The sequence below is a fragment of the Barbus barbus genome (assembly GCF_936440315.1).
Source record: "Barbus barbus genome assembly, chromosome: 44".
Taxonomy (NCBI): domain Eukaryota; kingdom Metazoa; phylum Chordata; class Actinopteri; order Cypriniformes; family Cyprinidae; genus Barbus; species Barbus barbus.
The window spans coordinates 18019133-18035542 of NC_136722.1; the positions used below are offsets into that span (position 1 = coordinate 18019133).

The 16410-nt window shown below is 38.6% G+C and overlaps 1 protein-coding gene across 4 annotated transcripts; it reads left to right on the top strand.

The window, feature by feature from the left end:
- The first annotated feature begins 132 nt into the window (after window positions 1-132).
- On the top strand, window positions 133-16410 carry LOC306863315 (uncharacterized protein). Of its 4 annotated transcripts, none has more exons than XM_079406565.1 (14): window positions 177-311; window positions 3417-3620; window positions 4280-4369; window positions 4447-4602; window positions 5964-6071; window positions 6698-6935; window positions 9109-9944; window positions 10688-10847; window positions 11025-11272; window positions 11467-11599; window positions 11769-11883; window positions 12753-12849; window positions 12923-13193; window positions 15366-16410. In XM_079406565.1, exons 2-14 carry the CDS (start codon window positions 3444-3446, stop codon window positions 15524-15526), a joined length of 2790 nt encoding a protein of 929 aa, XP_079262691.1. In that variant the 5' UTR covers window positions 177-311; window positions 3417-3443; the 3' UTR covers window positions 15527-16410. The 4 variants fall into 4 exon arrangements, with proteins under 4 accessions (XP_079262694.1, XP_079262693.1, XP_079262691.1 ...); XM_079406566.1 differs by having other exon boundaries at window positions 223-311; window positions 3431-3620; XM_079406568.1 differs by lacking the exon at window positions 5964-6071 and having other exon boundaries at window positions 133-311; window positions 3431-3620.

Below are 16410 nucleotides of genomic sequence, written 5' to 3' on the forward strand. Positions count from 1 at the left end.
TGTTATGGTTATTAGCTTCACAATGGCCAAAGCAGCAATACAGAGATGGAGTCTGTTTTGGATTATAGGTGCACAAATATAAGCATTTTATGCCTGCTGCAAAGTGTATGGGTACATTTCCTCATATTTTTCAGTGACAGAAGCGTGCACGGTCCTCCTACACTGTAAGCGGTGCTGTAGCATTCACCGCCCTGATGCATCTCCATCGCTCTCTACTTTTACCTTTGACGCATTAGGACATGACGGGATTGTAGCAGTCGCTGGAAACGGTCAGTGTGTGATGGGAGATCTACCCTGTTGACTTCGGACAGGTAGGATTATCTTGAACGTAAATCGTAAAAGGATGGATGTTTAGGCAAGGTCTGCGACCGGCTCGGTTGCAAAGGGAGGAGCGCACGCTCGCGAACTGAGCATCATCATTTTCCCTTTTGACTTTCATTTTGTGTATTTCGATGCGCAGCAAGTTACGCTTTGTGCATTTCGTGTGCTCGATAAAAGGCAGCTGCTTTTATATGCATCACGCCGCGCCATAATTGAGGGAAGCGCAGGTCAGAGGGCTCTAGCTGTCACTGCACGAACACACGCCCATTTTCAATATATGATCAAAATAATGACCCGCGGAATGAACATAAGACGTAAATGCACCGACTCTGCAAGGCGCCGTCGCATTCAGTGGGCTTTTTGTAGGACCTTTGCATTTGTTTTTATTGCGATTTCTGCCGCTCCGTTATAGGCCGTCGAAATGTTACGACAAATACGCGGATGTTTTTGTGAATCACTGTGGGTGTTTATTCACAACGCATAAACATTGAAAACACGCGTGGCGTCCTGGCACCTGTGCGCGCGGCGCTTCCTGGTATGTGTCCATTAATGTCGTTCAGGTTTCACAGTTATTGCACGGAGAGAGGGTTAAAACCTTTATCTCCAATAACTACACGAATGCTTCATTTACACTCTAGATTTTTATTTCTATGGCTCGTAGGAAACAAAGGGCAGCGCATTATTCGTCTTCGCTGTGCAGGCATGGCGCAATATTATATTAGGCTATTATTGTAGCCAAATTGTCTTGTTTTAAGCAGAAATGGTCAGATACTTCATTTTTTGTTCAGCTGCGGCCTGGTGTGAGTTATAATAATAATGCACTGTACGCTTGTGGTCAAATTTTACAGTTCCTAACTGTACATATTATTAAATGATGTACTGTTAATAGGCCTATCCAACATATTTGAGCTATTTGACCTATCTGTGGCCACTATAGCCCAATTACCCACACAAGCACTTAACACCAGTTACATGATTATTATATATTAATAAAATGCCAAATAACCCGCTACAATGTACATGACTCATAAAAAAATAAAACAATGCTACAAATGAGTTTGCATTGAAATGCTGCTTTCCCCTTAATTATAAGGTGTTTTATACTTTTTGCTTATTTCTTTAATATAACATATTTTTTGTGGAAATTATAAATAATTCCTACATGTTTTAATGTACATTTTCATGTATTGTCTTTTAAACTATGATATAATTTTAAACTACATTTTTTTATTTTTTTAAATCATCCTTTGTGTTAGAAATGTTCCCCTAATCGAAAGAAAGAAAGAAAGAAAGAAAGAAAGAAAGAAATCAGAGTGAGATGCTGCATCACAATATACCTACTTTGCTGAATGTCTTGTCTTTTCTTTGGGTTTGGTGCAAATACTGTAAATGCCTTTTGACTGTCACACAAAAAATAGGAAAGTGTCAGTGATCAAAAGTAATTATTTGAGTGAACAAAACATGCTCTAATTTATTTTCTATGGCAATTAACTACACAGTTTACTGCTGATGCTTGGATTAAGACCTGATCCACCATATGTTTCCACTGGCACTGTCCTACCTGTGGATTTCAGAAAGCGCATACGAATATGTTTTTGGAGTTGGTTGTTCCTTCGGTGCATATTTCGCAGGTTTTGACCTCGTTGACGTCTCGGCTGGTTTCGCCTGTATTGCTTTCTTGCTTCTCTCCGTTGCTTTGGGTTTGTATTCGGTGTCACGAGTGCATCTTGGGCAGCTTGATGCCCTGTTTTTGCGGTGACCGACATCTCTGGTTCTGACTGCAGGTGTGCTTTCAACTGTTCTGGCTTTCTTGTTCACATGCTTAGGTTTCGTTGCAGCAGGTTTCGGCTTTATAAGTCTTGTGTCCGGCATATTTAACATTGAGGCATTCGAGCTCTCGCCTGCTCTCTGTGCAAATGTCCTTATTCCATTGATGAAACTTAATATAACATATTTTTTGTGGAAATTATAAATAATTCCTACATGTTTTAATGTACATTTTCATGTATTGTCTTTTAAACTATGATATAATTTTCACAGTATATGGTAAGATCACTTACAGTTGCATTGACGAACCAATTGACATTTTTGCTGTAACACTTCTTTTTAGTTAAAAGGATATTTTACAGCATAGGTAATATAATGATAAGATGTTACAGATTCCATACTGTTTTGTTCAGTTGTATTTGTTTCTGCACATACCCAGAATTTTAAATGCACAATTCGGACATGTCTATTAGAGGAAGTCGGATGTGGCATTTCTACTCTATATACTGTACATATATAGCATACAACAGCACATATAGAATCTATTATAATTCTACTAATAATTCAACACAATTGATATCCCTATGTCATTCTGATTTTATTGAATCTGAACTTTAGTTCCTGATAGAAATTCAGCTAGAACTCAAACAGTGTAACATTTTCACTCATGCACAACTCCTGTTTTAAAGTTAGTCTACTGAACAGAATCAACTTAATAGTTAATGCACCTAAAATAAATCCCATAAAATCAAAATATATTTGCTGCTTTAATAAATCATGTAGTGTGGTCTTTTTTTATTTTTTATATCATGCATAAAAGTCATTTAGAAAAAAAAGACCTCTTTCTTAGGTATATTTTTATGTATAGTGGTACAATTTATGTATGTGAATAGATTTTTTATTTGTTATGCATGTAAATGCACTTATTAAAACATAATTATAATTGATCTCTCCTGTCACTGAGTAATGAAATTCAGAAGACCTTTCTGCAAGGTTGTCAGTTTCCACAACAGTCGTGTTCTTCGTTTCATTCTCGTGCAAAGTTTATTTCGAACTGTTTGGTTGACTCAAGTCTCACCCTACATTAGAAGACAGGCCCTGTAAGCAAATACAAGAAAACTGTGGAAATTTGCATGTTCAGCTTGAGTCCCTAGACAAATGACCTGCCTGTGGTTGACATATATGCAGTTCTTTATGATATCTATAGTTTACTACAGTCAGTTGCACTGGGAAGTGGATTTTACAAATGGCATTAACTTCAAGGTCGAAATTTTGACTTTAAGTAGAGTTTTAGTACACATACATATTTACAGTCAACTGTATTTCAGCTTCTTGTGTCCAGATTCTGTGGAACAATGGACAAGGAGCCCCAAACTAAAGCAGAACCTGCAAAGAGCACAGTCAACACCACGACCACCACAGCGGTGAATCCTTCCCATCAGGCCAATGGCGCCCCAAAAACTCCTCCTGCGCTCACAACTGTAACCACCTTCCACAATCAACCCACCCCCACCAACAGAAAAGTAGTGCAGGTATGTTTGCTCAAACCATGGTCAGTTTTGTGTATCATTTCTTTGAAAGTGTTGGCCCTTTTCATAAATATTCAAAGTATTTGTGCTGTCAACATGTTTAGTAACTGTGTTATGATGAATTAAATAAGTTTAGCATCATAAAGTTTCTCTGAGGAAGGTACCGTATTCATTCATCTATTTTAAAAGATCGGTATAAGCACACATGCAAATCCTGTTTATCAGTCAAATTCATTTGTAAATGAAAATGTGATCAGTAAGTAAAAACACAGTTGATATAAGATGAGCTGCAGGTTCATGAGGAACTGCATTTTATTTGATTTCATTATTCAGAATCCACATTGGGAAAAGAAATGTATATATTTACAGGAACAATTCATAAAATTCATGTTCTTCCAGAGAACATAATTCATTGTTTATAATCAACTGACAAAATAATTATCTGCATTCTGTTGAGTAAGGTGTGCTGAACGCTGTTAATGGAAACGCCTGAACTGTACTAAGTAGAACATGGAAGTAGTTGTGCAAGTAGTCCATAACATGTCAAATGTAATTTTAATATAACATTCTGATTTCATATTTATACATATTTTTATAATACTGTTTGTTACTATTGTTTTTCATCTTTTATAATAAAAATAACCACTTTCTTCTTTCTCCAGGTCAATCTGTCTGGGGACCGACTGGCACCTTCTTTTTCACCAAGTGAGAGAGTCAGCCAAGCTTCATCGTCACATCAGAGCCAAAAAATGGTGTGTGTGCGACAACATAGAAGAAATAATGTTCATTTTATTGGTGTTGTTGACATTTATTGTTTAATTTCTCTCAGGTTTCTCTACCCAACACTCCTGGATCAACACCTCTTGTAAGAGGAAGTCAGAATCCAAGCACTGCTACGGCCGCCCGTAAAATCTCCTCTCAGGCGCTGCTTCTGGGAAAGAGCCCGGGTACAAGTCAGGCGCAGATGCTTTTGAGGGCCCAGATGGTGAGACAACCTGTGTCATGTCCTGTTCTGCAGTATTTTTAACCTCTTCATCGTTGCAATTTCAGTTCCTCACATGCACTTTAACAGTTTTACCCACAATGCAACAGAAGCCATGCCCCCTTTCACACTCAAACGGAAACTTTGCTGGTTTCTTAACTCTTAGTGAATGCAAATATGAAGGGCATCCTGTGACCCACCGCACTACTCACAGTCCATGTTAATGTTGTATTTATTGCTTGTATCTGCATCAAAGTGCCGTACTGTTTTTGACAGAAATCTCTCTTGCTCACCAAGACTGTATTTTAGTTGATACAAATACAGAAAATATTACTGCAATTTAAAAGAACTGTTTTCAATATTAATATATTTTAATATGTAATTTATTCCTGTGAAGTAATGCTGAATTTTCAGCATCAATACTCCAGTCTCCAGTGTCACACGATCCTTCAGAAATCATTCTAATAGGCTGATTTGGTGCTTGTATTATTGCTATTACTGCTCAATATTTCTGTGGAAACCGTGAAGCCTTTTTATTAGGATACTTTGATAAATAAAAAGCACAGCATTTATTTGAAATAGAAACCTTTGTAACATTATAAATATAATTACGGTTACTTTTAATCAATTTAAAAGCGTCCTTGCTGAATAAAAGTGTTCATTTCTTTTTTTTTTTCTTTTACTCACCCCAAACTTGAAATTGAATCATAACGTATCACGGTTTCCACAAAAATATTAAGCAACACAGCTGTTTTCACCATTGATAATAAAAAGAAATATTTCTTAAGCAGCATGATTTCTGAAGGAAAGGACATTATGTGACACTGAAGGCTGGAGTAACGATGCTGAAAATTCAACTTTTCAATCACAGGAATAAATTACATTTTACAGTCTATTAAAACCTAAAACAGTTATTTAAAATTGTAATAACATTTCAGAATATTTTTACTGTATTTTTGATTAAAAAATGCAGCCTTAGTGAGTATAACAGATTTCAGAAAGCAATTCCAAGCTTTTGACCGGTAGTGTATGTGCTGTGCACACATAACTGATGTCTACAGGTGGTATTGCTCTAGTGTGACCAGCAGGCATATTGGCTTAAACAAGCCGAGGGTTAGTGTCTAGAGGTCTGCATAGGGTGCATGCTTGCATGTCTCTGATGAGGACAGATTTTACTTGACCACATCAAAAGCTCTTCACTGTGCTGTGAAGTTCACCATCACACCTACACAGCAAAAGCACAACAGGCAGGAAATGACAGCCTTCTATTCTGCACCACTGGGACTTTTTCTTTATCTTTTTACCTTCTCTCTTTTTCTTTCTCTCTTGCATTTCTGTCTTTCTCTGTGCTTGCCATCTGGCAGTTGATTCTAACGTCTGCTGTGCGGCCCGATGTACCTGCCCTCTCTTCCTCCTACTCCTCCTCTTCCTCCACCCCTTCCTCTTCCTTGCCTCGATTTCCTTCCACACAGGTGAGCTTGATTATGTCTGATCATGTGATAAAGACATCCGTTCTTCTGAATTTAAAGGGACAGTTCACTCAAAAATGATATTTTGTAATCATTGTCCCCCTGAACTAACTTACTTCCATATAATGAAAAATGAGAACTTGAGCAGAATCTCTACACAATAAAAACGAATGGTGACTGATGGGGCTCCAAAAAATTATTTGTTATTATTATGTGCTGAAAATCATCCTTTGCTTTCAAATCTTCTGAAGAGTTTGCAAGAATATCGCAGACAAGTCATATGAACTTTTTATTTTTATTTTTTGTGCTTTTTTTTAATCCATTTTAAAAATATGGAAAGAGCAGCTCAGATATTCTGCTAAATATCTTCCTACACTGAAAGAAGATAGTTATACAAGTTTGTAATGACACGAGTGTAAGTAAATGATGCCAATTTTTTCATTTAGAGATGAACTATCCCTTTATTCTATGTAACTTTAATGTAACATATAACTGTAAAAGCCAAAAACATATTTTTTCTGAAATCTGAATCTTTAAATCTGTGTTCATCTGGTTTCTGTTACATGTGTTGTTTTTCCAAAACCAAAATTTATGTCATCAATATCTTTCAATCTGTCTCTATTCTTCAGCTCCAGAGTCTGACTCTCCGTCCACCTCCACCTGGTACCCTTACCATCCCTCCAAACTTACCACTAAAGCCCACAACATCAAGCCAACCCCCTCCTCTTTCATGCCCAAGATTAGCAACCTTCCATCTGAGACCCAGCCAGCCAGCGAATGCTCCAGGGAAAGATGGAGCTAGTAAGACAGAAAGCCCAGCAGCTCAAACAAAAGCACCCCTTCGCCATCTTACAGTTCCACCTCCATGTAAGTAAACGCATACATATCTTACTCTCCAAAAGATATGCAAATGATTCAGTCAAATTTAGAAACAAACTACCATTCAGAAGTTTGAAGTCGGTAATATTTTTAAATATTTTTGAAAGAAGTCTCTTCTCCTGACCAAAGCTGCATTTGTTTTATCAGAAATACAGTAATATTGCGAAATATTATTACAATTTAAAATAACTGTTTTCTGTTTTAAAGGGGTCCTATTATGCTCTTTTACAAAGTCTTGATTTTTTGGGGGGGGTGTACTAGAACGTGCTCTCATGCTTTTCACATAATTTAGATTATTACAAAACCTTTCTCCCCAGCCTGATAATTTTCTGAAGACATTTCCAAAAAACGAAATGTGTTGTGATTGGTTAGCTGTCCCAGTGCGATGTGATTGGAGAACGGCATTTCAGTACTGCCCTGCCCCTTGCTAAAACAGCAAGTTCGTCTATATTGCTATATCAATATTGAGGATCGCGCAGAACCTTTGCACGCATGGATATTGCAAGACATATTAAAGTGGTAACATTATTGTTGTTGGTTTTTTTGGGGCCAAATCACGTTTTAGATAGAATATCAACAACAGCTTAAACATAACTGCATTTACTATGTAGCTACAGATAAGTGCAATGGTAATGTTTATTGTTCTTTAATTCTAACATTATAACATGAATTGCAGTGAAACTGTTATACAGTTGAATTTATTTATACCATAGTCCCACAGAGTTACACTATTTGTGGCGGCATATATATGCAAATTAATTCTCTGCCAGCAGGCGCTGTTGGAGCGGGAGAGAGCGAGGTTCCCCGGTGACGCTGGACACAAAACAGAGCTCTGCTCACAAACGCTGCTTTATCAGACATATGCAAGATGAAATGAAAATGACATCCAAAATTTTCTGAGGACAGTGGGTTTCCTTCAGAAATACAGTTATATAAAAACACCAGCCCCGGGTTTCGATTTTGAAACGCGCAGAGCTCAACGAAGCGTTCTCCCCACCCGCCAGCCATTCAAATTTAAGTAGGCGGGATTTATTTTTGTGATGTCTCAAATACAGGAAAACAACTTTGTAGTCTAAACGAGCCGTTCGTTGTAGTTCGTGAAAAGGGATTTTTAAAAAACGAAATATCTCCCTTTGGAGAGGACTTTTAAATTTTTTATGCCCAAACATACACACTACACACTGACTAAAATTCAAAAAGTGAAAACGCATAATAGGACCCCTTTAATGTGTTTTAAAATGTAATTTATTCCTGTGATGGCATAGCTGAATTTTCAGCATACACTATTCCGGACTTCATTGGCACATGGTCTTTCAGAAATCAAACTAATATGTGACCCTGGACCACAAAACCTAATGTGTCTTATGTGTCAATTTTTTTTAATTGAGGATATGACAATATTTGGCCGAGATACAACTATTTGAAAATGTGGAATCTGAGGGTGCAAAAAAATCAAAATATTGAGAAAATCGCTTTTAAAGTTGTCCAAATGAAGTTCTTAGCAATGCATATTACTAATCAGAAATTAAGTTTTGATATATTTACGGTAAGAAATTTGCAAAATATCTTCATGGAACATGATCTTTACTTAATATCCTAATAAAAAAATTTAATTAAAATAAATAAAAATAATGATTTTTGGCATAAAAGAAAAATTTATCATTTTGATTTTACAATGTGTTTTTGGCTATTGTTACAAATATACCCCAGCGACCTAAGACTGGTTTTGTGGTCCAGGGTCACATATATTGATTTGGTGCACAAGAAATAGAATTTTTTGTTACAATGTAAAAGTGTTTACCATAACACTTCATTTTGCGGTGTTCTTGTTATACGTTACATGTACTTACTTTAGTAATAACAATAAATTATGCAAAATTCCGTATAACTAACTTTAAAACAATACTTATACTAACCCAAGCCATATTGTAAGTACATGTATATTGTTAGTGTATAATTAATTACACAAGGAAAGTGTAACCATCTTATGGTGATTTTTGATAAAAATCAATCCATCCTTGGTGAACATGTCATCAAATATAAAAAAATAATGAGGTTTTGGGGCAAAATGCCATATAAAGTGACCAAAATTTCCAACATATCTCTCTTAATGTGAGATTATCCAGCTGATTCTTGTTTCTTATTCTTTCATTTTCTCCAGCCCTGTATGCACCTGCACAGGCCCATGCCTTAGCGAAGCAGAAGCTGAACAGCAGCGGTCTCAAGAGGCTCCACAGCCAGATCAGCATCCCCCAGCACCCCTTCAATCAGAGGCATACACCCCCCAACTCTCCCCCCGCCACACCAAAGAAGCCTCTTCCAGAGTTAAAGCGCTGCCCGTCCACCCAGCCATCCCAAAGCATGTCGGCGCAGAGCGCTTCAGTGCCCATCAATGTTCCTTCCCCCACGAGGTCTCACCTCACACCCCCTACTCTGACTTTGCCCTTGAGGTCTTCCTCACCTGGTGGGTCCTTACTGGCTACAAAACAGCTGCTGAGGATCGCGTTGTCTTCTGCATCTGCCCAGTGCACCAACGGCCAATCAAAGACAGCCACTGTGTCCCCGCCCCACGATCTCATTCAATCGAAGCCGCTCATCTCGCCTGTGCTTGCTAAACCAGAGTGCCCCGCCCAGCCGTTACGGACTCCAAACCCATGCCCACAGCTAGTACAGCTGTCGCCCTCAAGACAAACCACAGCGGCCACACCTCTCATCACCACCCCACCGCTGGCGTCTCCTCAAAGGGCGTCCCCTCCGTCTCCAGTGCTGCCCCTGGTGTCCACCAGCAGCATTCTCGCACCGCTGCAGTCTCTTTTGACCTCACAGAGTCCAACACAAACAGCCGAGTCGTCAAAAGAGCCGAAGGATAGAAAGGAAGAGCAGAAAGAGGGAGATGTACCACAACAGACTCCTCAAGATCTGAAATGTCCAGCACCCCAAGAGAAAATCACCCAGCCTGTTACCGTAGATCAGCCGTCAAATGAAACTACAGAGAAGGTTATTAAATACAGTGCAAACCTCAAACTTCTTAGGATATATTTGAAAGAACTTGTGGGTGGCCAATATAGATTTTTCAATGGATGATACTATGATATTTACAGAGAAGTGTGGCCGATTTAATGCTAAAAAGACAATTTAATGATGACAAATGTTACATAAATAAATTGCTGAAGTGTAATAAACACAAAGTTTGTTCAAAATTGGATTTTGGAAACAATGCAAGGGGAAGCGCAGGATGACTGGCCAATTAGGCAGTTATAATCCAATGCTCATAGTCTCATAATGGCCAAATATCATCTGATTAATACTCATGGGTGATATATCAGTCTATCATTACTTCTTAAAATAACTTTTTTTTTTTCCCAGCAGGGTTATTATAGTTAATAACTAAAACCACAAAAAATGTTTGTTACATTTTGCCCTTGTTATTTTCATGATTAAATTATAAAATAAACGTTAACTGAAAATAAATATTAAAAAATTCTAGTTTATTTTATTTCAGCTAGTTGCATTTTCATTTAGTTTAGCTTAATGTTAAAAAAAACAACTAAAACTGAAATAAAATTATATTGACTATAAAAATGACAAAAAACATTACTACAACTAAAATGAAAATGGAAAATATACAAATAAAAACTTTGAAATACTATTATAGTTATATTAATATTTAGAATGATACTACTGTTTTACAGTAATGCTTTAGTGAAAATATGTTGACGTGAACAATCTCTGCATTTCAGGTCTTGGACAAGATGACAGTCTGCACAGAGGATTCGAGGACTGACAGCCAGATGAAGACGTCACAGAAGAATGAGACACTCTCGACCTCAGTTGCACCATGGCCAGCTGAGAAAGATGACCAGTGTGAGGAAATGTCCACCCAGTCAGACAATCACTCAGGTATTTAGTCTGCAATGAAAAGTCAAATATTTCTTATCAAATATATACAATTTCTCTGAATGTTTTAGGATCTGAGATATCTCAATATATTACTGAGAACTCCATAAAGTCTCCTGAAACCTGAAACAGCGTTTATAGATTCTGTTGGTAATATCACAACTGTCTTCATCTTTCTAGCAATTTCCAGCCTGTCTTCTGACATGTCACCCATCCAGTCCTCCATCACTCAGCCATTAGATATGTCCCCTGTGGACAGCTGCTTTCCTCCAAAGTTTCACCCTGTGCTAGAGAGACCAGTTCAGCCTCCCACTGTCAGTCAGATGAAGGCCACAGAGGCTCAGCAACCATCAGGAGCGGCCAAACCTTTGGTTCTAACACATCTGGTGGAAGGATTTATCATACAGGAAGGACTGGAGCCATTCCCGGTAAACAAGATGTCTATCAACCACTCATATCAGCATATTGTAATGATTTCTGAAGTGTCATTTGACACTAAAGACTGTAGTAATGATGCTGTAAATTTAGCTTTTCCATCACAGGAATACATTACATTTTAAAATATATTAAAATTGAAAACGTTTATTATATTTGGTAATAATATTTCACAATAATACCACAGGTGAGCAGGTCGTCTCTGATGGTGGGTCCTGTCCGGGAGTCTGGGGTGAATGGTATGAGGGAAGCAGAACTCATCCCTTCCGGTTCAGAACCTCCAGAGGACTCCACAGACTCAGATGATGTGGTTACAAACAGTAAGTAAAACACCTGCCTTCTTTTCTAAGTTTGTATTTGTAGTTTATTGCAGCATCTTCATTACAAAAATACCATGTAATCTTTAACTAAACAATTTATGGCCGCCAAAATCAATCATTCAATCAATATCATCTATCTATCTTCTTTTAATAATTTTTTTCATTGTAGATGTTGTCAGACGGTCCCACAAGCTTGTTCTGCAGTGCCAATTTTGCAAGAGGAAAGGCACCGCCCAAACATTCTCACGCTCCAAACGCTTCTGTTCCAAATCCTGTGCCAAGAGGTACTCCTCCCTTACGTGACATAAATAACACATTGACAGAATAAAATAAACAACCTGACCTATTAGCATAAATGACACAATAATGAATGGGTGTCTGACTTGTATTCTGGCACGAACAACTGCTCCATCAACACCCTTGCAAACGTCAGTCTTGCTTAGTGGAGTCAGAAACCACAAATGGAAGGGTCTGAGCATGATTTCCTGCATGTTTCTAGAGTTCTCTTCAAAAATAACAGCAGAACACGTCAAATTGTCTCTTTTAAGGCCTTAAGTGTTTGGACACACCTGTAAATTTGATCAAACTGCAATTATCAAACCAAGTGGAGTTTATTTTAAAGGAATACAGAACCAAAAAAAACGGCGTTCTCAATATTTTGAAGACTTTAAGGGAAAATGTTTACAAAAATAGGGTTTGTTTGGTTCATGGCTAATGTGGTGAACTACAACTGTGGTTACTGTACTGGACAACTGTATGTCAACTTAAGGAAATAAAAATGACTTGGTCGTTGCAAAATGGCTAAGTGACGTTAGCTTAGACAAAAGCTGAATAATTTGTTTGCAGATGCTACTTAGAGTGATATTTTGAATCTAATGCAATGACTTTGATACATTAAGTTCACAAAAGTGTTTTTCAGGAGCACTGTATTTAAGTATGGTTGAATAGTGAATGAGTCACGCGCTCAAAGCTAGTAGCTAGCACTGTCCTAAAAAGACTAACACACTTACACATACATACTGTGACAGGATGTGGTCATGGTTTGTGATAAACATCAACCCTTGACACATTACAAGCTGCAAGGCTGATTTTGGTCAGTATGTTGGGCTGACTATAAAGGCAACCTTTGTTTACCTCCTCAACCTTCTTGCAGGTTCAGTTACACCAAACGTTTCCGTGCGCTCAGGCGCTGTGTGAGTGAGGGGGACCACCGATCTGAGCACAATGGTGCTGAAGAAAGTTTCCACCAGGTTTGTCCAAGACCTGTAAAACAATATACGTGTTTGAGATCTGTGTGCTATACTAAACTCTGTTACCGTCTAGGCCAAACATGGGACCACGGAGCAGTGGAGAATCCTTCAGCAGCCGCCACACGAAGGTGAAGATGGGACGGCCGCTCCGATGAAGACCAGGCTCCGCAGACACACGGAACAGGAACGAGAGCGAGAGATTAGAGTCAGGCAAACACTGGTGGAGACGAGAAGTGCTCCCACCTCACCCATAGATCCTGTGTCTCCCACCGATGTCTCCCCCTATCCAAAACCAGCTCAGTGGTCGGTGGATCAAGTATCAAGTTTTATATCCAATTTACCAGGTACAAAGAACCCCTATCTATCTATCTATCTATCTATCTATCTATCTATCTATCTATCTATCTGTCTATCTATCTGTCTGTCTGTCTGTCTGTCTGTCTGTCCGTCTGCCATTTGTCTATCTGTCTGTCTATCAGCCCATTTCGCAGTGTGGTTTCTTGGCCGCCACAGAGTATGCATTACCTAAGGCCTTGAAATATGGCATACTGACCCAATGAAAGCTAAATCTGAAACACTTTTTTACAGAACTAGTCTTTTTATAGACCCTTGAACTTGCCAAATTTTATGCCATCAGCCTATTTCGTGTCAGGGTTTCTGTGTCGCCACAGAGGATGTGTTAAATTGGACATCAGGCCTTGATATTAGAGGTACTACCATAAGAAAAGCAACATCTCTGTTAATTCATGCATCCATGCTCTCGTTTTATTCATAGTAAGATGGCAGTGATACACAAAGGAAATAGGTTTTATAAAACTAGAAATTGTAATGTGTAAGCATGCAAAACATTACCATGCACATGTGAATAGTTTCTCGAGGGCTCAAAAAAGTTTCTTGTGTGCATGTAAAACTCTGTATTTTTTATTTATTTATATTTTTTTATTTTAGGGACTATGTTGTCTATGTTGTCACTTTGAGAAAATGAAAAAAAAAAAAACCTGAGAATATAAAAATATTTACAGATGTCTGTACTATATACCAAATATAAAGCTGAAAATAATGCTCTATGAACCATTTACAGTGGGGCAAATAAGTATTTGATACACTGCCGATTTTTCAAGTTTTCCCACTTACAAAGAATGGAGAGATCTGTAATTTTCATCATAGGTACACCTCAACTGTGAGAGACAGAATATTTTAAAAAATCCAGAAAATCATATTGTATTGATTTTTGAATAATTAATTTCCATTTTATTGCATGAAATAAGTATTTGATCACCTACCAACCAGCAAGAATTCTGGCTCTGGATGGGCTACAGGACAATAAGCAAACAGCTTGGTGAGAAGGCAACAACTGTTAGCGCAATTATTAGAAAATGGATGAAATTCAAGATGACTGTCAATCACCCTCGGACTGGGGCTCCATGCAAGACCTCACCTCGTGGAGTATCAATGATCCTGAGAAAGGTGAGGGATCAGCCTAGAACTACACGGGAGGACCAGGTCAATGACCTGAAGAGAGCTGGGACCACAGTCTCAACGGTTACCATTAGTAACACACTACACCGTCATGGATTAAAATCCTGCAGCGCGCGCAAGGTCCCCCTGCTCAAGCCAGCACATGTCCAGGCCCGTCTGAAGTTTGCCAAAGACCATCTGGATGATCCAGAGGAGGCATGGGAGAAGGTCATGTGGTCAGATGAGACCAAAATAGAACTTTTTGGTATAAACTCCACTCGCTGTGTTTGGAGGAAAAAGAAGGCCCAATGTACAATCCCAAGAACACCATCCCAACCGTGAAGCATGGGGGTGGAAACATAATGCTTTGGGGGTGCTTTTCTGCAAAGGGGACAGGACGACTGCACCATATTGAGGGGAGGATGGATGGGGCCATGTATCGCGAGATTTTGGGAAACAACCTCCTTGCAGTCGTGGCCTAATGGATTGAGAGTTGGACTTGTAACCCAAAGGTCGTGGGTTCGATTCTCAGGTCCGGCAGGGATTGTAGGTGGGGGGAGTGAATAACCAACACTCTCTCCACCCTCAATACCACGGCTGAGGTGAGACCCTTGAGCAAGGCACCAAACCCCCAACTGCTCCCCGGGCAAAACCTGAAAGATCTGGAGAAGACCTGTATGGAGGAGTGGGCTAAAACCTGAAAAATCGGCAGTGTATCAAATACTTATTTCCCCCACTGTATGTTAAATATGGTCTGAAAATCTACCGAGAGGTTTGGATATTTGAGTCTGGAAAAGTATGGAATTTTGAAATCGAAAATGTGTAGGAACCCTGTGTCTATCTATTTGTCTGCCATCTGTCTGTCTATCTGTCTGCAGTCTATCATCTATCTATATATCTATCTATCTGTCTGTCCGTCTGCCATTTGTTTACCTGTCTGTCTGTTAGCCAGGCTTTCTCAAGCTAACATTAAATTTTATCTTGACAAACTTCTTCCAAACTTAGTTCCATTGTGTGAATGTTAGCAGTACTGTTTTAACCCACCTCAATTATCTCAGGGTGTCAAGACATCGCAGAATCCTTCAGAGCCCAAGAGATCGACGGGCAGGCCTTGCTTCTTCTGACCGAAGACCATTTGATGAGCGCCATGAATGTCAAACTCGGCCCCGCTCTCAAAATATGCGCCCGCATCAACTCCCTGAAAGAAGGTGGAAGATAAAGAGAATGAAACAGAGACACAAAAGAAGCTAGGTATATCCTTGTGGACCATAAGAGCACTTGCCAATAGAATAGAGCCATTTTGTGCACTTTAATCTTCAGAGATTTATGCGATAATTTCATTGTTATGAGAAAGCTTACATGTATTTGCTTGAACTAAACTAGCAAAACCTTACAGTTCTTGTAAACTTAGCCTCTGTCTGAAAGCATGGTAGCAATATAATGGTCTCAGTCTGTGAGCGTTTTACAGGATGTATATTTAATCGCAGTAGGAGGGAACTGTTAGCGTCTCCTTTTTTTGTATGGGTAATCATGATCAGGGTCAATGATTTTCTATTTTTGGCTGAGAGCAAAGGAGATCACTTCCTGTGTCAGCGCGGAGAGGTTTGACGGAAGTGCTGTTATTGTGTGCATGTCCCATTGTATATATTTTCCTATCGTAGTCCATATGTATACATATATAACAATGCAGTGTTCTGTGTGTATAAAAAAAAAGTTTTGTGAAGGATTTGTAATATTTAATATATTTGTCTTCTAAGGCTCTAGAAAGTACAAATGCGAATCATTTCAAGTTTATAAACATTTTTAAACAACGTTTGAGATACTGACATAAATTACATTTTGTGAAATCTCCGCAGTGGTACTGTGTAAATCAGACAGACTGTCAAAGAATAAGACAAGAAGGTACCCGAAGGCAATTGTTTTAAATCAAGGCAGTGAAAAGGTGCCTTTTTTATGAGACCTTATGAAACTACTGTAGGCATTTTGCTGAGGCAAGCTATGTACTAGATTGTGTCATCAAGTGTTGTTTCTCATTGTTACATTACCTTTCTTGTGCCACTTTTGATTATTTAATTAAACCAACTACATTTTGTTACGGAACTT

Excerpts from the sequence above, each read along its gene's own strand:
- LOC306863315 (XM_079406565.1), top strand. The coding sequence starts at position 3,444 with ATGGACAAGGAGCCCCAAACTAAAGCAGAACCTGCAAAGAGCACAGTC. Across the intron at positions 11,600-11,768 it reads AGATGATGTGGTTACAAACA|ATGTTGTCAGACGGTCCCAC; the intron begins GTAAGTAAAACA and ends TTTTCATTGTAG. Across the intron at positions 13,194-15,365 it reads TTTTATATCCAATTTACCAG|GGTGTCAAGACATCGCAGAA; the intron begins GTACAAAGAACC and ends CAATTATCTCAG.